Below are 23,359 nucleotides of genomic sequence, written 5' to 3' on the forward strand. Positions count from 1 at the left end.
GTCTGAAATAAAACCTTGGGGTATGTAGATGATGCAGTCTGAAAGTTTATGCTTTAGTCATTAAATGCACAATTGGTTTGCTTATCTGCCCCACTATGATGTAGATCAGTGATACTCAACCTCAGGCCCGCGGGCCACATTAGGCCCGCGGGACCATTATGACTGGCCCACCAATGAAAATCTAAAAAAAAGAAGAAAAAAAAATCTGGAAAATGAAATCTTTAATTACATTATTATAAGTAATACTATTAGAGTTGTACTATTACTCGAACGAAAATAAAAGCTTGGGGGGGGGGGGGGGGGATGCAATGCAAATGAAAGACATATACTGTATTCCCTGACATAATTTTATAGCTAAACGGACAGAATTCTATTTTATTTGAATGATGAAACCCAGCTGCCATTAGTTGGAAATGGAAATTGCGGAAATGGAAATTGCGGAAATTGTAATTGCGGAAATTGCAGAAATGGTGGAAATGGAAATTGCGGAAATGGAAATTGCGGAAATGGTAATTGCGGAAATGGTGGAAATGGAAATTGAGGAAATGGAAATTGCGGAAATGGTAATTGCGGAAATTGCTCTTCACTTATAGCTATCTATTTTCAGGTAGATTGTTTTATTTTACTCAGTCAGCCATATCACTACTCTTTTTTTTTCATGAAAAAGGTCATAGCTGGGTAATCTATTTTCAGGCAAATTGTGTTTATTGTATTTTATTTTACTCAGCCATAACAATTTATTTTCTGTTAACCAACTTGCTGGCTGGCAGGCAGGCAGACAGCTACTCATAGACAGGCAGACAGACAGCTACTCATGGAGAATTGGACAGGCAGGCAGTCAGACAGCTACTCATAGACAGGCAGACAGACAGCTACTCATCATTTTGGACCATGGGCTATAGCCCATATCGTAGATGAAACGTACAAATAACCACTCACATGATCATTTTATTTAGAAAAAGCTTCCACTGTAAAATGCCAGACATTGAACATCACATACATTATTGAACAAACAAATGCACAATTTATCTACTTTAAGAATTTTACGTTCCTAGAAAGTCACATCATCACGTCCACAAGTACATACACCTAGTGCTTAAAAATGCTTAATATTGAACATGCATGTTAATTGAATACCAAAGGACCAGACTTTGTAACTTCATATTGTTTATGAATAAGTCACGAAGAGAAAAATCTATGTAACACTGTTACGCTTGCAAATTGAATGTATTTATGTAACACCTTACAAAATGGCTGACACCCTAAGTAGTTCAAATGTGAGCGACAACACAGCTGAAGAAATTGGAAGCACTGAAATGTGCCTGAAATGTACTGTAATTCTGCAAACTGTTAATAAATATTTCAATCAATCATTCACTGATGGACAATGTGGGGAGGGGCTCCAAAACATTCACTGTCTCAATAAGTTTGTCAAGGTGTAAGCAGTGTTGCTGAATTCTCTTCATGACTTTTCAGCCAGAGAGGGCCGGCACATTCACCTGCTCTTGCTTTTGACGCTTTTGACTTTTGCTTTTGAAGTGTGGTGATTATTTTTTACTATCCAAGTCACCCCGTCAGTAACAAAAAATGTATCAGCCTGTAGCCCTCATTGCAATTAATATGAAATATAAATGCTTTTCATGTGGTTATTTGATAGCCTTTATCATTTTAAATTCTTCAGAATTTGTGTTGGCAAGAAGTTAAATTTAGCGTGATCATACAGTTATCATGTTTTATGCTTTACCAATATTAGTACTAGGGCTGGGCAATATGGCTAAAATCTAAATATCTTTTTGGCAAAGGCAAAGATGGCAAAGGCAACTCTACAACTCTTGCTGGTTAAAACCAGGAAAAGACATTTGTGCCATATTATATTAGGATATCCAAAATCCCAGACAATATCTAGCCTCATATCACAATATGTTCATATTTCCCAGCCCTAATTAGTACCTCATACTGAATACTGAAAGCATTGATGTCCAGATCATCTTATTTCTTTGTAAAGGGAAATAAGAAACTGCATTGATCTCACTTCTTTTGGCAGGTGACTGTTGGAGCTCACCACTGAATATCTACTAGTTGCTTCCTGTGCGTATCTGTCATTTGCTCTGTGCTTCAGTACTTGTTTCATCAGTTGTATGTGCCCTGGTAGATTGTTATGAAAAATGTGTTATACAGTTAGACTGCCTATAAGGAAGGCACCGTTCAACAATTAAATAATCATTATCAAAAGGCTTCTGTGACCTGAACATCCTCTTAATGTCTCCTTCTGTACAAACGGGACAGCACTTGTAAAAGACAAGAATGAATGTGTTAAAAAAAAACAAAAAACAAAAACAATATTGTGTCCAAATGGCAAACTTGATAAATTAGCAGAAGACAGTGGCAGTGATTCAGGAGGTAAAGCGGTCATTAGGGACCCCCGACTCCACCTGACTTCGACTGTCGAAGTGTCCTTGAAGGCACCGAACCCTTACCTTCTAAGTTCTCCTGATGAGCAGGGTGGTGTCTTGCATGGTTGCTTCCTCCGTCTGTTTGTGAATTGGTGAATGTGACACACACAAAGCGCTTTGGAGAGAGGAATTTGAATTTGATTTGAGAGGCGTTATAGAAATTCCGACCTTTTTCTGTTTATAAATATGAAGAGGGAAAAAACTGTTATATGGCACAAGCCGCACGCGTGGCTTTTCATCCTAATGTTCTGGCAGCTGCATTGACTTGTTCTCACTTGAGTTTATCTCTGTTCTTGTCAAGTTCTCATTGACATGACAACACCGACAGCTTGCAAAAATGATGGGTGAATGTTTATTGAGCCACTCTCTCTCTCAGCCTAATTTATACCGCACGACGGTGTCACTTGCCGACAAGGGCCGATCTAAGATTAGTTCTTGCCGACCCTGACAGACAGGGGACACCCTCATGTGATGGAGTATAATTCAGGTTTATTAAACAGCAGCATATCCTCTGCTTCATGTACAGCAGATCACAGATGGTGGTAAACTTAATTTGCGTTTGCCGCAGCCTCCTGGGTGTTCTTCCCCGTGAATAACTGATCCGTTCAACATGCTAATCTCCCCCTGCAAATCCTGCTCCCTGCCTGTTTGTGAGTCTCTGGTGCATTGATCATGATCTGGATCAAAACACATGTACAGGTAGGCCTATCTGCTTAAATCGCCGGTTCTCAACCTCAGGTCTGGGGACCACCAGGGTGTCAAAATGGACCCTTGTGGATTTGTAAGTGAGAGTATACAACTTTAACCAAATTGAACCGTTACATTTCTACACCCTAATGCATATCAAGCTGGGGGTCCTTCAAATGAAAAAGGTTGACACTGTCTTAAAGGAAAACACCTCTCTCTCCTCTCCCTACGCTCAGACTGTGGTGACGGACAGCAGGGGATTGTAGACCTTCTTCCCGTCAGCGGACCTGCTCCCATGGGCCAGCAGCTCCTGGATGGTGATCCAGTTGTCCAGTATCCGCCGGCTGCGCTTCTTCATGCTTCGCCGGTGGCAGAGCTCCAAGATGGTGGGCCCCTGCTGCCCCGTGGCGGCGCTGCTGCCCTGCTCCCTGCTCTCCCGCTCTCTCAGGCAGTCCAGGCGGCTCTGCACCATGAACTCGCGGCGGCGCCGCTGCTCGCGGGCACGCAGCAGCTGCTGCTTGCGCTCCTCCTTGCTCCAGTAGCGGCCCATCTTCATCTCGCTCACGGCGTCATCGTCCGTCGTGGTGCCGCTGCGCTCCTCCCGGATCTTCATGGCGCGCGCCTTCAGGAGGCGGTCGCGCACGGGCCGCTTGGCCACGTAGCGCGAGCCGTCACTCCGGATCTTCACCTTCCACTCCATGCGGGCGGGCGAGGCGGGCAGGAGGGGAGGAGGGGGTGCGGGTAGCGCCGGGCCCTGGGGGGCGTCTTTACACGTGCTGCCCAGGCTCATGGGGCTGCCATCGTCTCCGCTGAGCAGGATCCCCTCCCTGGCCGGGTCCCTGGGTGTCAACAGCCCGTCATAGGGGGAGGGTGACCTCAACTGCATGCAGCTCTGGTAGCGCTGAGGCAGCTTGGTGTCCATCTGACGACGGGACAAGTAAGGGCTGTTCTCCGCGCTGCGTCCTCCTCCCGTCCGCTCCGCCGTCCCGTTAGCCTTGGGGTTTCGCCGCACCCCTCCGTCTGAGGCCCTCCTGGCCCCTGGGTCCCGTGACAGCGAACGGAATTTTGTGCCGGGGCTAGAGGTCTTGGCGCCCTCCGCCCCTCTCCTGTGTGCGTTGGGAGAGTAGAGCTGGTTGAGGTTGGCCTTGTCCCCCCTGCTTCCCCTCTCTTTGTGCCGACTGGACGCCGGGAGCCGCAGGGTGGCGGAGGGGAGCGACTCGGCCCCGTCCAGGCTCTGGGTGGAGGGCGAGGGGTGCTGCTCGTTGACCAGGGGAGTGCTGCGGCAGCTCTCCCCTCCAGTGTTATAGGCACTGGTGCTGTCCTTGTCCGAGCGCTCCCTCTCCGGGAGCTCGTTGATGTCCGACAGCGCGTGGTGACAGGACTCCTCACTGGCCAAACGGCCGGCTCCTCCTCCTCCTACCCCGGCGGCGGCCCCGGTGGCCCCGCCCCCCTCCTCCTCCAGAGGCCAGGCCTTCAGACAGCGCTCCCTCAGCTGCTGCATCTTCTGGGCCCTCAGGATGTTGCGGCACTTGAACTCCAGGTGGCGCAGCTCCTCCTCCAGGAGTGCCATCTCGTGCTGCATCAGGCTCTCGTTCCTGTTGACGTCCAGTGGCGGCACGCCCCCTCCTTCCCCCTCTCCCTGTCCCGCCAGGAGCAGCAGCGCGTGGCTGTTTTTCTCGTAGTAGCACTTGATCTCCAGGAGCTCCCGGTAGCGCTCGCACTCCTCCTCGGTCAGCCCCGGCATCATCATCATCCTCACGGGGTCTGCTGCCGTGGTGTAGCAGCCCCTCTCCCCTCGGTCCAGCCCCTCGCCACCACCACCACCCCCCACCACACACTCCAGCCCCAGAAGGGAGTCTGTGCTGAACTGGAGGTCCCGGGAGTGCAGCAGGGGTGGGGTGTCCGCCCCGCGTCCCGAGGACAGGAACCTGTGCACAAGGACGTCACATTAATCACATTTTAAATTATTTTTTAAATTGAGTGGAAAGCTCACAACATGTTGCGATGAGCTTATAGAGCTACTATTTCCTCGATTTTGGCAACATTTAGAAAATTTACTATTTATTCATGAAAAATCTTCAGCAGATGATTGTTTTTACAGAATGGATTATGTAATGCAACTGGCCTATACCTGCGCATGCTGCCGGGCGTGTTGGTAGCGTTGGTGTTGGAGGCGGTGGTGTGGTCATCTCCCAGGAGGTCGTGTTCTGAGGACTCCTCATAGCGCGTGCTCTCGTCCGTGCGGCCCACGCCGCTGTCCAGCTCCTGGCTGTTGCTCAGCACCGTCTGCAGCAGGTTCGAGGAGTCTCCGTTCAGGGGACGCCCGCGGACGCCGCCCACCCCGCCGCCACCCCCTGGTCCGGTGGCCGGGACGGAGGAGGGGGAGGTGGCGTTCCTCAGCATGTGGGCGCTTGGGAGATGATGGACGCCGTTGTCCAGTGACTCCAGTTCCAGCTCGTCAGGGTCCAGCTGGTTGTCGTTCTGACCCGGGGTCACATGGTGATGGTGGGGTGTGGAGGCAGGCGTTCCGTTCCAGGGACAAAGGAGAGACAGATAGAGGAAAGTGATGTTAGAAGATAGAAAGGAAACTGTTGAATGAAGAGCAAACAGACATGGTTAACCACATAGCCCGGCCTATAGCGTCCCTATTCTGGTTATGTCATCATAGGCGAACATACAATGAAAATAGCCAATCTACGAAACATAATAGCCAATCTACAATCAAAATAATAGTCGGCTGGAAGGGGACCAAGTACAAACCCCTGGGGGACTCCGGTCAATAATAGAGTATAAGGTTTAAGTTGTTACGGTGCTGCGTCAAACCAAACTCAGCTTCTTCTACGCAACGGTAGAGTCTGTTCTCCTATACGGCAGTGAATGCTGGACCCTGAAGCCAACCCTGCAGAAGTCTCTCGATGGGTGCTACACCAGAATGCTGCGTGCAGCACTCAACATCAGTAAGAGCACACATGTTACCAACACAAATCTGTATGATGGAATGCCAAGGGTGAGCCAGAAAAGAACAGCCAGGAGAATGAGACTAGCAGGACACTGCCAAAGACACCAAGAGCTGCCAGCCAGCAAACTAGTGCTGTGGGAACCAACCAACACACGGGCACCGGTCACGAGGACGTCCCACATTAACATATGTGGATGTACTGTGGATGACACAGGAGCGCAAAGCACCAACGAGCTGGCCGAGAACCGGGATGACTGCATGGAAGCAACGATGGAGGGCTCGTCTGAGGACGACCTTGAGTGCTGTAGTATAAAGCAGTATTGATTCATGCCACTAGATGGAGCTATAGCAGTATGAGACATTTTGCTGTGGGACTGGTCTGTCTGGAAAGTGAACTCGGATAAACAGACTAGTTTGTTTACAATGACAGGACTCCAAGCATAAATAATTTTAATTGTCGGTTTAGTATTTTTGTTGTTGTTGTTGCAGTTGAGAGGTTTCAAAAACGATCTTTGCAGAGTTCCTGAACAACAGTCCATGTTGTTGGGTCTTTTTTCCATCCCCCTGGGAGAAGCTGATCAAAATGTAATGCAAATGCTCGGGATTCATTTGGTAAACATTCCTCCCTTTTCTCAGTGGAATTGATCTCGTCTAATTGATTTGATTCTGATGTGAATTGCTCTCAGACCGTGAGATGAGAACATTGATTATCTTCATCTTCATTCTTATTCGAGCAGCTTCCTTCCTTCCTTCCTTCCTTCTCCCTCTCTCTCTCTCTCTCTCTCGCCACCTCTCTCTCCCCTGACAGCACATGAAGCCTTTAATCTCTGCTCATATTATCGTTCTCTCTAATGATGCTGCCATTACCGTGTCTCGTAGCCTACTCTTGCAGACTTCCACACTGGACATAACTAGTCTAGAGTTTAGAGCTACAAGCCCACGAGGCGTAGCAGCCGCTGATGCACCCCCTCCCCTCGAACAGGAGGGGGGGAAAGAAAAGAAAAAAGGAAATTAAAAAATATATATGAATAATAGAAATGTCACGTTATTATTTATATAAATAAAAAGTGGACTGGTTGGAGGATAAAATAAATAGTATTCTTAAACTACGACTTTTTTGGTTTGTTTTTATATTTATCGTCTGCTCTGCTGCTGACGCTATTTCCGGTTACCTTTACGCACGGGGCGCACGGATTTGAATTTCTCCGGTCACCCTTGACTGTGTGTTGTTGTTGTCAACATGGCTCAGAAGAGAATGAGTGATTTCTTTGGTGGGTCCAACTCCAAGCCCAAATCAAGTCTAGTTCATGAAACCCTTCATGAGCACCAGCAGCAGTGTTCAGCAGGGGAGTGCTAACGTTGAGAAGTTGTCGGAGGAGGAGGACAATAATAAAAAATAACAACAGCAGCAGCAGCAGTGTTCAGCCGGGGCCGAGCTCGAGTCTACCTGCACGCGGGCGGCCACGAGCCCTGCATCTGCAGCCATGAGCCAGGCGACTACCGTTATTACGTACATAATGACATTCTGGACAAGTAACACACGTTGGATACAGTAAATGCCATGATGAGGGAATTAACCACCCCGGAGCGCAAGAGCACATTTGGGGTTTAAGGTAAAGCATTTACTATTTAACTATATTATTTCTATAATAGTCACTATTGCAGTGAGAAATAATATAGTATTTACTAATTACTATGGCCGCCGTGCCAACTGAACTGCTGAATGCTGCTGCAATTTAATGTTAGATATTAGATTCTGACGGGGAGGGATCTATGATGAATGATGACGATACAACACCCGGGTCGCCGAGCCCAAGTGCTGCCCTGTCAGCTCGCCTGTGGTATAATAGGGCTTAGTGATGACCCCCCTTGGGCCCCCTCAACTCTCACTATAACTAAACACTTTACCCCCCCCCCCCCCTCTCTCTCTGTTTAAAAGTACAGGAAAAATATCAAAGTACAGATATCCGTGGATATCATGAATGGCTCACCCCCGCCCCCCATTGTTCTGGAAATTCCATTCTGGAAAGGTGTTCCATTCCTCCATTGTTACTGAAATTAGTTGTTGTTGTAGTACTATTCTGCTATGTCTGCCTAAAAGTACAGTACTTGAAATTCCATTCTGGAAAGGTGTTCCATTCCTCCATTACTGAAAGGGGGCAGAATCAAAGCATTAGGGCTATGGACCAGAGCTAACATTATAGGCCTATATTGATGTGCTTATTGCCTCACTATTATTATTGCACTGAGTATATTGTGTTCTTACGGCCGGCCCAGGCTGAGCTGTGCTGTGCCAACTGCTGCTGAAAATGTTATATTTTTCAGACCATCCACCCCCTTTAATAACTTTCAACCTGGTGTCCCTATTTATGGCATGGGCTAATTATTTGTACAAATTAAATAAATAGTGAAAATGGCTAATCTACAGGCTCAGGATGTGTAGCAATGCAACATGTGAGCTTGTAAATGAGCTATTTTAGCCATTTCTGAAATGCATTTTAGTGGTCAAAAAAAGAAAACCAATGTAATTTATTGCAATGGTTGGCAGTTTTATTCCAGTGAAGTTGTACTATTTTCCTATTCTTTATTGTGTTGGGGCGGGGGGCATTAAAAATGATCTGCACAGGGGCACTCATGGGGGTTAATCCGGCCCTGGCTATAATTTATATGTTTTGTTTTGATATCGGCACCTTGCCAATGTCATGTGTAGCCTAAATAGGCCTATGCCTTTTTATCATGCATTTTGTCGTGTTATGTTTGTTCATATAACTTGCATGTGGAGAGGGAAAGTAAAAGCCACTTTTCCGTGTGAAAATGCACGTGGCACATGCACGTGCATTTTTTTTTTTACTTTATTCCAGTTAAGTAAAAAAAATAATATATACCTTAAAATTAGGGATGTCCACCGACCGGGAATAGTGTTTATAGCTATCTAGCTATATATCTGTTGTGTTTATAGCAGACTCCTCACACAAATGTGCACTTGCAGTTTGGGCATCTCCAAAGCAAACTCCACATGCCCCAACATTTTAATTACCTGCTATAGTGTCAACCCCTTACCCCTGACGTGTCGGATCGGTGGTTAGACTGGCATATTCACCGATACCGATATGACCCGTTATGACCAAATGAGGGCCGATCCGATACCGATACAGTATCGGGACATCTCTACTTAAAACAATAGTACTTGAGACTGAGTAAATGTACTTTACACCACTGCCACTGCTTTTTCCAATTTCACTTACATTTTATTGTCATAACACATGAATGTGCAGACAGTACAGATGTAAATGAAAAGAGACGGTGATTTTGCCAAATGTGGATATGCATGACATACAGCAGGCTCATGCATATCATAAATTGAATACAGATAAATCTCCCCAGATACTGTAATAGTACAAGGGCATTATTTAAACCGAAAGTGGTGTGTGTGTGTGTGTGTGTGTGTGTGTGTGTGTGTGTGTGTGTGTGTGTGTGTGTGTGTGTGTGTGTGTGTGTGTGTGTGTGTGTGTGTGTGTGTGTGTGTGTGTGTGTGTGTGTGTGTGTGTGTGTGTGTGTGTGTGTGTGTGTGTGTGTGTGTGTGTGTGTGTGTGTGTGTGTGTGTGTGTGTGTGTGTGCGAGCGTGTGCATGTGTGTCTTTGTCTGAGAATCACATTTTAATGACTGCCTCTTAAATCTGCCCTCTGGCTCCTTCTGCACAAATGTGGCTGGCATACAGATTTGTGCATTCCAAATGCGCACATGCGCATATTGGTGCGTGCGTGCCTGCGTGCGTGTGTGCATGTCTGTAAGTGTGTTAAGTATATGTGAAAGACTGAGTTTGCAGTCACTTTCAACCCATCTGGCGCTGCATTTAAAGTGAGTGTTAACAGGGCTTTTGCAGAGGTGTGTATTGCGTTGTATTGTGCGGTCGCTGGTCGGGTTTGCGACCTTGAGGGAAACAAAACATTCTCCTATTCCCCTCGCCTTCCAACGGTCTCTCTGTCTCTATCTGTTCTCCTGGCTCCGTTCCATATGGTCTGTTCTGTTCTCTTGCTGTGTTTGTGTGCGTCTCACCTTCCCTGTCTGCATACACAAGTAAAGTAGGTAACAGAGGGGGCCTCAGGCAGCCATTTAATTCCACGGTGCAAACACTGACACAGTTTTCTGTGTATCCCTGTGGTCTGGTCCCTGTGTTTTGATGCGTAAAAGTGCATGCTGACCCTTCCGTTAAGTATGATTAGCTAGACGGCGGTGTCACGCACTGGAAATAGCAAATTTGGTGGGTTTTGTTGTGAGACACCGGCGTGCAACTAAGTAGAATTCAAGCCTTTAGGTTACTATGCTTTGTGCAACAAGTGTCAAATGATGCCAAGTCAAGCCAAAATGACATGGGTGTGGCATACCTGGAAAAATGAATGGTTACAGACCATGACTACGTCATAAAGTATCATACTCTGTTTGAAAACAAGTAAGCTCCATTACCACGGAGATGCATGAGACTACACTACATTTACATTTTGTGATGATGCTGTTAGTGAGGACACTATAGCCTAGGGCTGTATTTTGCGTGTCTGAAGTACAAGGTCTTATTACTTAACTTAAGACCTGGAGGCGTGGTCAATGCTCTTTGGCCACTCAGAATAGCCAAATGGCATTGATCTTAAGTTAAGTAATAAGACCTGGTACTTAAGACACGCAAAATACAGCCCACATTTCTGTTACGTTGTTTGGGACACACCGGCTGCATAATTGCTGATACTCATGTCGCCAAAAATGTTAAAAACTCTCAATGGTTACGTAGAGTATGTTTGTTGTATTGGTCTTGGACACATAACACATTGGAATGAGAGCATCCCCAAAGCAACATAATGACAGCGTGTGGCCTGAGTAGATAAGAAGGGTGACGTGTCCGGCGTTGTGTCTCTCACCTCTATTTCGGGCCGAGCGAGGAGCAGAGAGATGTTGGTGCTGTCCTCTCTGGTGAGAATGGCCACGGCTTCCTTCCTATTCTGTATGTCCATACCGTTGATCTGTCAGAGAAAGTCATCAGAAATCAGTACCAGCGGTGCCTTCCTGGAAAGTGGACTTTAAACAGATGGTGGTGATGATGAATCAGAAGCTACTTTATTGTCAGATGTCACTGTAAAATAGTTATTTCCATTCCAAGTTATCACCTACAAATATCATTCAGACTTTAAAATGTTCCTGTGAAAGATCTAATTCTAATTCTGTTTCAATTTCTTTTTATTATTCTCTTTCAACTTTTTCTTTCCACTCGTGAATAAAAGATTCACTCTGCTGCTCTGGGACACACCCTCAGTGATGTTCCTTAGATCATCAGGCGTTTCGGGGTCTTTCAACATCATACACCTTCCTCAGATGACCCAGCAGGCAGAGTTGATCAGACCCTGGCTTGTGTCCCAGCATCATTGGCCCACTGATCGCTCCTCCTGATCCAAAGCCATCTGGAGGCTATCTCTCTGCAGTGGATTTGATGGCTTGTCTCTTTGCGACCTGTGATGCCAAGTAGCGTGTACTGTACACACCTTGCACAGTGCACGGCCAGCAAAGCCTCTACCCCCCACTTCAGAGTGCCTTCCAGCCTCTTCTTTGGCATTGCTCCACCAGGACTGCTACTTGGACCGCTTCCGTTTGTTCGCCTCCTCTATGCACTCCTCCCAAGGAACTGTCAGTTCTGTCAGTAGCACCTGCCTTGAAGAAACTGATGAAAACACGTCTGGCCTCAAGGACGTTGTTGTGACGTGTTCTGGAAACTTGAGTTGCTTGCTTGGCCTGCATGTCGACTGGCAGCTCCCATTCCAACGCTGAGTTGAGAAGGCTGGCTGCTGATGTGGGCTGTGACTGCAGCTGCTCAATAGCCCTGGCGACGGCCATGTTCATGTTGCCATATTGTTGCTTGTTGTTGTTATCTACTCTTAGCTATGTTTCCATGTCAGTCGTTCTTCGATTTTTCAAAAATAGCAGACCTACAAGTTCGTAGCGTGCCACTCGCTATGAGCTTGTAGATCTGCTATTTTTCAATAGCTAAAGCATAACACCAAAAGGGGTTCCCGCCCAAAATGGGTAGTAGATATACTTTGCAAATTTTTTCGTACCTCTGTTGTATTTATAATGTATTATGCTTTGTTTTCCCTGCATAATGTAATATAAGGTATTCTAAGTCAGCTTTTCTTATTTCTTTTACAAATGTATTATTGTATTTACATTACATTGATGTATTCATTAATATGCAGTGTCCCGTATAAGTAAACAAATAAAGTAAAGTAAAAACTGTCTTCACCACAGGTCTGGTCATGCCAGCCAACGGTATAGCAACGCTCCCCCAGAGATGGCGATTATCTGACCTGGGTAGAAGAACGCCATAAACGGCTCGAACCGTTTAATCATGTTCGTAGCTTCTAATATTTATTTTATGCCGATTTATGGTTTGTGCAGCACCTGGGTGAGATCGGATGTACATGATAGGACTACCACACTATTACATGATAGGACTACACTATATCTATATGTTACCTGGAGTATTCTGTCTCCCTCTCGGATGCGACCATCCATGGCAGCGATGCTGTTTGGGTTCACCTAAAAAGAGGCAATTAGGTCATTGGAAATGTTTTTATGACATCAAACAATGTCATTATATAAGACTGAAGCTGATACTGTATGTGTACTGTATGTGTTATCTTCACCTCTCCAACATAGATACCCAAGTCTTCCTCGTCATCGGTTCTGTAGCACACTGTTAACCCTAGTTTATCCTGCTGACGGGATTTATAGAGCTCCACCTCCTGGAAGGAAGACAGCAACACATTACAAACACTGAAGTGGCTGTGAGTCTGTGACTGACTGACCGTAGAGATATATCATTTACACACCAGTAAGACGCCTGAGGGCAAGGAGCGACCTCGCCCTAAAGGGTGGCGCTTTGGCATGTGGTCACAGTAACCACTAAATGTCTGACATTTGTAATAAAATAAACCACTTGAAAATTGGTTGAAAAGAAAATCGGCGCGTTATGGTGATTTTAATTGTGGAGAGATCTCCTGGCTTAAATAGTCGTACATGGGGCATACATGTACGCATTAGGAGGCTAGCCACGGCTTGACACTGACAATATGGTGGCCGCATTGTTTATGGCTTTAGTGTGTACAGCAGCAGCCAACGCCGTATCCAAGACTATAATATGGTATCTGGATGTGACTGTAGATGTAGAACATTGAAGGGTTCCTTGCCTCGTATTCCAGGTCATCCTGTCTGTCCACCTCATGCTGGTTGATGTCAAAGTAGTCGTTGGGTTCGTAGTATTCTGGCTCTATGAAACTGCAGAGACACACAGGACATGAGATTTCAACCTGAACTCCAGTTCTGCCCAATACAATGGTCATTCACGTCCATATAATTACATGTTACAATAATGCATGATCCACATTGGTCATACATTCTCTCTCTCTCTCTCTCTCTCCTGTCCCAACATACTGTACATGAATTGGCCTTGAATCGTTTCATAGATGCCCCCTGTTCTTTTCCACACCCCTCCCACACTAAAATGCAGCTTGGTACAATACAGTAGTTGTCTTCATTCTAATGCGGGTATTTCAGTAGCTCCAAACTCCCAAAGGCCAACAAGTAATTGGGACAGGATGTGTAGGCTGAGGGTTCAGGGTACATGTGTCTTGGTGTGGATTTCTCCTTTAAGGGGGTCCTTGCAAAATGCAAATAAAACATTTTACTAGTTACTAGACTCCTAATATGCCATAGTGTTGTGGTAAATAAGTGTCATACATATTTTGGAGACTTGGCATTCAGTAATTGGATAGGTTATTATGATCAAAATAAGAATATTATAATGGTGTGTAAAAAAATAAAATCTAAAATGTCCACGGACAAGACCAAGTCTTTGCCACGAACACATTGATGACCCCCTGCCCTCTCTCTATGCATCTCTATCTCTCTCCCTCCCCCTGTCCACTCACAGTTCATTGATGACCCCTGCCCTCTCTCTATGTATCTCTATCTGTCCACTCACAGTTCATTGATGACCCCTGCCCTCTCTCTATGTATCTCTATCTGTCCACTCACAGTTCATTGAGCAGATACGGTGGCAGTAGGGGTGGCAGTGGAGGGGACGGGGGTGAATGAGGTGGGGGCGGGGCTGCACAGGGATGCATGCTGGTCTTGCCCAGAGTCAACATGTGCTGGAAGCTGATGTCCGTCTGGGTGCAGCTGTCCACGCAGTCGGCCGCCCCCATGGTCACGGGGGCCACCGGGAGTCCCGGGGCCCCGGCAAGGCGCGCCCTCCGTCGGGCCCCTCTCCTCAGCCCGTTGCACAGAAGGGGGTTCCCCATGTCCAGCGTGGGGTTGCCGTTGAGCTGTGGAACACAACCACAGCAAAGGTCAGACGGGGTCGGCGGGAAAGATTATCTGAGGACTCAACTTATGGGTGACACTTTAAGTGCATCGCTGAAGAAGACATGTTGACAACATGATGGAGACATGACACCACATCAGCACTTCCATCAGACAGCAGGGGTTAGTAGTCGGTAGAGACGCACAAACACAGTGCAGCGAGGGGATACTATAGGCTGCGAAATGACACACGCACCCATGCACACACACGCACCCATGCACACACACACACACACACACACACACACACACATGCATACACTGAAGTGTGTCCTGAGGACAGATCAGTCAGACAGACAAACTAAAGGCTAGCTAGAACAATGCACTTCGACAGACATATACTGTAACTGTGTGACAAGTCTATTCGAACAGACAACCAATTAGCTGGGCTTCCGCCGTGCACACAAAACCTCAGAAAAGAGGCGGCTACATTTAAAAGGATTGAAACGCGGAGTAACTGAGAGGAAATACTGAAACCTTTAATCGACCGTCAGCATCAAAAGACAGCATGTTACTGATGTGACCCTTCTGTGGAGAGAGGAGGGGGAGACAGAGGGAAGAGAAAGGGAGGGAGGGAGGAGGGAGGGAGGAGAAATGAAGCAATGATACAGTGGAAGATGCATAGCTTTCTCATACCTTCTAAAATTACAGTGAATTGTATTTGAATTATAATTCTGTCCACTCTATAGGCCGGGGAAACGGGCTGACACGTGTGATTGATAGCCTCTGTTACACTCGGTGCTCTCTCTTCACAGGGGCTGACATGGTCCACATCATGTAGGCCACACATTTCCATACAGCACACCATCGCCTGTTACCGGCTTACCGCCTCAACGCCTGTATACATTTTTAGCCTGCGCTATATCCCGCAGCTGAACAACACAATTCCTAAATATCTCTGTGAGACGTGGCCCCCTGTGTGGGCTGGATCAGAGAGAGAGAGAGAGATAGGAGGGGTGAATGGGGAGGGTTCAAAATAAGGGATTAGTCATGAGGAAAATCTGCTTGAAGCAGTGGGGTGCTGGCTCAGGGTGACACTGCTACTGATGCTGGTCAATTGAAAGAACGGCCACCTGCGTTAAAGCGGTCTGCTAAAAGGTGAAAGATAACCACCTCCATTAACACAAGGGTGAATATATTATAGAGAGGTTTGGCCGCTTTCGTTCACTCGGCACATTATTTCTAGGTTTGCACGTCAACAAGTCAAACGCACTCCAAGTTGATTTCCTATGAGACACTAGTGAGACAGATGGTTGAAGCAGACCGCTCTAACTGTTGTTGTAACAAGCTACAGGCACGAGAGTGTGTGTGAGTGTGGCATGCGCACTATCATTAAAAAACATTTTTAGAGAAGTTTACAATTAGAAAAACATTCTGGTTATGGTTAGGATTAGCCTACATATCTACAAGCTGACAACACATCGACACGTTGTCAGCTTGTGCTATTTCTCGGCTTTAGGCAGCCCTAAAATGTTGATGTCCTCACAAGTATAGTCATACAAATGTACGTACTGTATGTGCGTGCATGTGCATGTGTGCATGCGTGCGTGCGTGCGTGGACACTCATGGAGGCAGACAGCCATTGTGTTGTGCATTCATGGTGTACACACTGACCTTGGCTGTCTGCATGCTCTCCACATCTTTACAACCTCTAACACTGCCTCGCCCTGCTCCATTTTCTTGTCCTCCCTTCAGTAATTGTGTGTCAAATCAATGTTTCTCCGTGTAGCCAACCACCTTGCCAGATTTAGCTACATTATATATCTATATATATACATATCTCCTTGTTAATGTGGTTACAATGCATTACCATACATATCAAAAGGAAACATTATTCAATGTGACCAGAAGCAAGGATCAAACATAAACATTTAAACATGCACCGGCTTAAAATCCCCTCACACATCTGTATTGTCAGGTGGAAACCTTGTACTGTATGTGCAGTCATTGTGCGCTTAGCTACTCTCAATTTCACTATTAAAAGATCACAAATAGCTCACAACGCGCCACGATGCGAGTTATGCAATGCGTTGTGAGCTTGTATACATTTGCTATTTTCACTACTTTTGTGCTATGATGAAATTGGACATCAATAATTAAAATATGTTGGAGATACAAGGTTTCTGCCTGAAGGCAACAATTCCCATGCCTTCCTTGACACACCCTCTGGTGTTTCTACACTTTCATTTACAATTTCCCGCCGTCTGCCTTTCAATTCTCTACCCACCTCTCTCTCTCTCTTTAGCTCTCTGTTCTCTTCTCCATCCTTTCTCTCATCCATATAGTGTAGACTAGAGAGGTGTAGATTCTACATATAGTCTCTCTCTCTCTCCATGCTGTCTCAGCAGTTCTCTCTCTCTCTCTCTCTCTCCCGCCCAGCCCCTCCTCTCTGGAGGAGACAGAAACAGGCTCCTATGTGTTGCAGCCCATCCCTGTTTGTCCTTCCTTTACACTAATGGCCCTTCATAAATCTCCACCGGCTCTCTCCAACCTCTTTTAACGAGTTCCTGCAGTCCAACAACAAATAAGACACTTCCCCTCTCTACATGACCTTTGTGTTATGGGGAATTAATGCTGTTTGTGTTCTGCTGGAGTGTGTGTGTGGGTTGGCGGGAGTGGGGGGGCAGGGGGGAGATAACACAAAAACAAAATCACCGCGGCATCACGACGTGGTTTTCATTTGTTTTTCTTGCGTTTTCTATCTCATCCTCTCTATCGTCGTTGTCAGGTGGACAGCTACATATGTCCAAAACAAGTACTTTTCAGAATATGCGGAGAAAAACAACCTGTTCCAATCGCTCCAATTTTGATATCATTTAGTCACAAACTCTTGTTAATAGGCTACTTTTCATTGGTTCACTGTTCATTAACCGATTTAGACCTGAGGACGATTCTACAAGTGCATTCTAAATCCTGACAGTTTTCTGAAAAACGTATGTTTCATGTCAAGGACCCCCAGAATTATCTGTATTTGGCCGTGAACCCCCATCTGAAAATATGTTGTTCCAGGGTCCCCCCCAGAAGCAAAGATTTTAGTCAAAAACGCTCTGAAAGAATATATTCAAAGATTTGCATCACATTTTCACGATTTTTCAGATCTACAAGCTTGTAGATCTGCTTGCACTCGGTGCCACGCTATGAGCTTGTAGATTTGCTATTTTTCAATAGCTAAAGTATAACATAATGCTTAAAACACAAAAGTGGGTTCCCTCCCTGAATGGGTTAAACCCAGATACACTTACACCTTCACTTTCAACATTTCCAAAAAACAAATAGTAGATCTACAAGATCACAACGTGTCAACGAAGAAGGGCATTAATTCTGCTGCTATCCTCCCTCCCTCTCTATCTCCCTCATTCTTACTAATACTAAAAGCATGAGGCATCTATTGTTGCCCATCTCCACAGCATGAGCAGTGAGGATCTGTTTATTCCTATCAGCACGAGGAAGCAGAGATACAGGCTATTAGTGAGAAGCCCAATGGCCATGACTGACAGGTCTGAACACAGTCCCAGAGGGAACGAGAGAGAGAGGGTGTTTGCTGCTATTTGTCCCAGAAAGTCTTATACCAAGTGACACGTGACTGTAAAATCCTGAAAAACATTGCTGTTATTTCTAAAAGCTTTATACCAAGTTAAACATTGCATAAAATAACCTTCGAACAGCAAATTTAAATTCACGTGGTTTCTTAGTCGCAATGAGACATACTGTGTAGTGTGTATTTGATTGGATAATGGGGGCACTCCCTTATTATAAAAGTACAAACTTTTGTGTATGTTCACATGACCTGATGAAGATCGAAACGTTGTCAGATTTATCAATAAAGAAAGTCTCTTTGGACCTGTGGTGTGCGGGCTCCATCCATCATCATACTGTATAGCTACACAATTCTTTATTCCCTTTAATTGTACAGTTTTGATTGATTTTATTTGACACTATTTGACACGCTTTGTATGTTTTCCCATGCCAGTATTGAAGTGCATTTTTTAGAGAGAGAGAGAGAGAGAGAGAGAGATAGAGAGAGAGAGAGAGAGAAGAGTGAGAGAGAGAGAAGAGTGAAAGAGCTCATTCATTATCAATGAGCTGTTCTGAGAGCATTGCTTTGAAGATGACCTCATAGGCTGACGATTATGTGTTAATTGCAACCAGTGTGTCTTACCTGATGAGGCATGCACTGCACATTAACCATGACCTGCGCTACCTACAGTATATGTCTCTAATAGCCTATCTATTGCATGCCAAGGTCTATTACTTTACAGTATACCATCACTGTCGGGCAGAAACCGTGTAGGCCTATCTCCATATTTCAACTGTTTATGTTGTTCCCCCCCCCCCCCCACCCCATACATTTCTTTCACTTAATCTTTATTGATGAAAAGACAGAGACAACAAAAACAAAACAAAGACAATATGAAAAAAGAAAAAAAAGAGAAAGACCAAAACAAAAACAAGGCTGCATTTTTCATATTACAAGATACATTCATTGAAATCCTCATGCATTATCGCTAGGCTGAGAGAAGAGATCCCACTTTTCCCACTTTTTATAGAACTTATCCTCTATCCTGTTCTTTCGTTGGTGCCCACCCCGTAAATTAATTCCCCACAGTACTTCATACTACAAAAATAGCTGCCACAGCTTGTGAGCCTGCTATTTTGGATTAAGTTTTTGGGCATGAAGTGTGAGTCATAACGAAAGAATAAGGTTGTGAATAGGCTCCAAGCTGTGTGTGTGTGTGTGTGTGTGTGTGTGTGTATGTGTGTGTGTGTGTGTGTGTTGGCTAAGATTGGCTTCCAAAGCTCACATGATTGGTCCGTTTCGAACAAAATGCCATTAATCACAAACAGTGTCCAATTTCCATGAAATTATACACGCACATTTCCACTAGGCCGAGGACGACATGCCACTATTTTTTCCCCCAAATCAGCCTCACGGTGGCGCTATAATTCCTGTTACAATTCGCGCCACAATTCCTGTTTTTACCTATAACTGTCGACAACTTATGTATGCCCACTCCAAGAAACAAACAAACAAAAAAACATGTTTATATTACTCCTAAACATTTTGCCAAACATCTCACACACTCCTATCCTCCTGGTGGAGACCTGTGCCCAGAAGGGCACTTTGTTTAGCTCCCTTTGCAACAATTTGCTTTAATGAAAATAGCTGAAGTTGTGAGTTTATTCTGCAAATGTTCCCCCCAGAATAGGGATGCTATACTATAGGATTCATGTGGTTAAAAATAGAATAAAAGTTCCTGTAACACAACGATTTGGTGGCCCTGCTGTAGTAACTCTGAGGACCTCCTTGGGGTCCCAGACCCCTATAGGAGGTCCTCAGAGTACAGACACAAGCAGGTCCTCTCTTATCTTTGTACAGACTATATAGGCTCTCTCTCCCTGCTTTCCCCTGAGAACTACTGTACGAATGTTTAATGTAGGTCTATGAGATCATACTGTATATCATTGCAGAAACCTTATACTGTATCTCTATATTTCACATTTTTATGTTTTTTCCATAAATGAATGCGATACTTCGTCGTAAAAGAGTGTTACACAAAAGTGTTGTGAGCTTGCAGATTGGCTATTTTCACTATATGTGAAAGTGTCTCCGACTCCATTTGCCTAAACAATTCCTAATTGATACAATTCCAAGACAGTAGCCATGATCTCTGCCTACGAAGGCAGATATGATCATCTCACTACACAATACTAAAAAAGATGATATAGTTATTAGTTACCTTTAGGTTAGGCAAGGCAAATTAATTTACATAGCACATGTCATACACAAACACAGTTTAAAATGCTTTACATAGGTGAGAGATTAGGACGTGGGCTCTCATCCCCCCATACTGTATGTTTCTGCGTGAAATGGGTTTTGAAATGCATGGAAACTCCCTGCTGAACTGAAGCCTCCAAATGGAGGTTCATCCGAGCACAGCAGGGGGTCAGTGGTGGAGATGAAAGAGGCAGAGTTCAAAGGACAGAGAAGAAAACGAACGATAGATGACGATGTCGAAGGAGAGAGAACGGGGAGACAGGGCGGACGGAAGATGGAGGGATGGAGGAAGGAGGGAAGGAAAGCATAATGAAGCATGAAAGAATCAAGGAAAACTAGAGAGGAAAGCTTTTAAGGAAATGTACACACATTACACACACACAGAAACCCATGGGAAATAATTAAGACTACGCCTAATTAGTTTCTATTTGAAGTACTTTTAAAGAGCAAATTAATCTCTTATGTACCGTATGTACCATGCAATAGACAGAGATTAAGAAAATAAATAAGACAATAGGACAGATACTCATGCCTAATTTATGCTCAGCCAGAAGCACACCAAACATAACAGATCCACAAGCCCACATTTGTAGTCTGTTTTCCGGCTTAAGAGTAAAGAAATACACACACTGCAGCCTGATATAGTCATATAGCCTGGAGTCTGTTGAAAATAGTATGCACGCATGTACTGTACGTGTGCACACACACATGCACGCACGCTCATGCACATGCCCCATAGTTTCCAGCCATGGAGTGTTTTTGAGTGGCATGCCCTCCACATATTGAATTGTACTTGGTTTGGTAATTGATTTTTCTCATCTCACAGGCTCCGAGGGGTGCAGCCTTCACCTCTTCACAAAAATCAATTAGTCCCGAGACACAGTGGAGCTGCGGCGATAACCCCACGTTGTTTCATATCACGGCCTACTTTTAAATACACTGACACGGTGTGTCGTCAATATTAGGCATTTTATGAGAACGATAAAAAAAGTATAGATTTTTTCCGGTTATAGGCCTATTTTTAGCCAGGGAGGGCATCTGAACCAGGGACGTCGCAATTATGTGGTCAACATACTATCCAGAGTGTGGCCGCCGCCCAAAGAGTATTGATTTAAAAGACTGGCTCAAACATTCAGGGAAATAGATGAAGTTAACAAACCTCAGTGGGAGATGAAATAACCCCATCAATTTAAACAGCTTCCATACTGTACTCTACTGCAGCATGTGTGCATACTGTACCACATATAGTGCATAGGGCAGTCCATCCATACAGTACCACTCATTTGACATGATGTAATGAATGGGGAATGACTGCCTCTCCATCTCTAAGACCTGACAACTGTGAAGGTCTGGAACACTCTGATGCACGCACGCATGCTATAGGCCTCACGCACACTCATAGGCCTCACGCACGCTCATAGGCTCATACACACACACACACACACACACACACACACACACACACACACACATAGCTACAGTATACATACACAGCAGCACAAAGTCCAACAACATACAGTAATGAGCCGATAATTCAAAGGATAATGAGTTGCTGTCAAGTGATACAATTAATGGGAGTTAACACTACTGTACAGTTCAACAAGGCACTGTGACTGCACAATATATGCACATGCACACGAATGCACACACACACACACACACACACACACACACACACACACACACACACACACACACACACACACACACACACACACACAAAGAGTATTCTGTGCAGTATATGCTCCATCTGAGACATGTAAAGTCTGAGTTATACATGGCTGCACATTTTGGCTCGCCCTGAAAATAGCAGATCTGTTGCGACCGGGTAGATCTGCTCGTTATAAATCAGGCTTAGCACCAATGTCGTCATGGGACATGAGCATTCTAATCTGTAGGTAGGGTGACATTGCCACATAATTGTGTGAAGAAATGTATTTCCTGTCCTGGGTATGAGTATTGAAAGAAAATGAAACTATTGGGTGATAACAAGGTATAGCCTATAGGCAGGGCTTAAAGTTCTCAGTCCTGGGGACTGATTTCAGTCCTGAGGATTTCATAGGGGTCATTTAATGAGATCAGTGCAGATTTTCAAAAAAATATTTTCAGTCTTGGGATTCTTTTTTGGCTTTAAGCCCTGCCTATAGGTTCAAACGGTGGTTGAATATTTAACCCTGAAATGTAGTGTATGGAAACAAATGTTTTGTTTTGTGTAGTTGTCACTAGTTGAATATGCTCATTCATTTTCTGTTGACAAGGTTAGATCATAGGGATCATTATAGTTCCAGGAAGTGATAGGTACCAGGAACAGCTATAAAAGTACAGGAAGTGAGGCAGCCAGGGGTTCCATTTTAGGAATCATAAGCAGTGTTTGGTGGTGGTTTGTCAAAGAGACTCATTGAAGGCCAATACTAAACCAGAATCAGAACTTGTTAACCCACTGAGTAGTTTGACCTGAGAACTTTGTGAAGGGGAAGAAAGGAAGTTTGGTCGAACGTCCTTTGTAAATGTCTCAATAGATGCACAAGTCCTGGATTGTAGCTTTAAATATGTGGAAAAAACATTTCAGTATTGTTACTATTTGGGAAGTTGTCATAGGGCGTACTGAATTTAGCACACATGCGTACTCGTGCACACATAATCATGCATTTTACTCATGCAGTTTAGCGTCAGTGGGTCATTAGATTGTATTGATTCCCATCTGTTTGCACAGTGTGTGTGTCAGCATGTCTCTTCATGACAATGTGCAGAGAACACAAACACATTACGCTTGTTTAACGACGTTAGTTGCCACGGAAACCGTCTCCCTGCACTCAGTTCTGTGTGAGTCGACGGGGATCTGCAGTTTAGCTCATAGCTCTTCAAATGAACCACAATATAGGGCTGCAACTGTTCCAATTAATCAAATCCTTTTTGGATGACGTTTTTAATTTTGTACATCAACAAATCGACACGAAATTCGAAAGGATTTAATTATCTACCAAAGTGAAGTGATTTATCATTTAAGCTTATTACCAAAATAACAAAAATGACTCATTTTTGTTAGCCTGACACTACAACCAGCAATGTCCGTGTACACAC

The 23,359-nt window shown here is 44.9% G+C and overlaps 1 protein-coding gene across 1 annotated transcript in view; it reads right to left on the reverse strand.

The window, feature by feature from the left end:
• Positions 1–1,024: 1,024 nt before the first annotated feature.
• LOC308315519 (PDZ domain-containing protein 4-like) overlaps positions 1,025–23,359 on the reverse strand; it is a 28,740-nt gene continuing 6,405 nt past the window's right edge. The window contains exons 2-8 of the mRNA XM_080763541.1: positions 14,176–14,465; positions 13,329–13,416; positions 12,786–12,884; positions 12,616–12,678; positions 11,010–11,111; positions 5,272–5,621; positions 1,025–5,068 (exon numbers count right to left, since the gene is read on the reverse strand). Of these exons, the coding sequence (XP_080619667.1) occupies positions 3,373–5,068; positions 5,272–5,621; positions 11,010–11,111; positions 12,616–12,678; positions 12,786–12,884; positions 13,329–13,416; positions 14,176–14,465 (2,688 nt within the window). The 3' untranslated portion in view covers positions 1,025–3,372. The remainder of the gene's footprint in view (positions 5,069–5,271; positions 5,622–11,009; positions 11,112–12,615; positions 12,679–12,785; positions 12,885–13,328; positions 13,417–14,175; positions 14,466–23,359) is intronic.

The sequence above is a fragment of the Protomyctophum bolini genome (genome assembly GCF_963924005.1).
Source record: "Protomyctophum bolini genome assembly, chromosome: 5".
NCBI lineage: Eukaryota > Metazoa > Chordata > Actinopteri > Myctophiformes > Myctophidae > Protomyctophum > Protomyctophum bolini.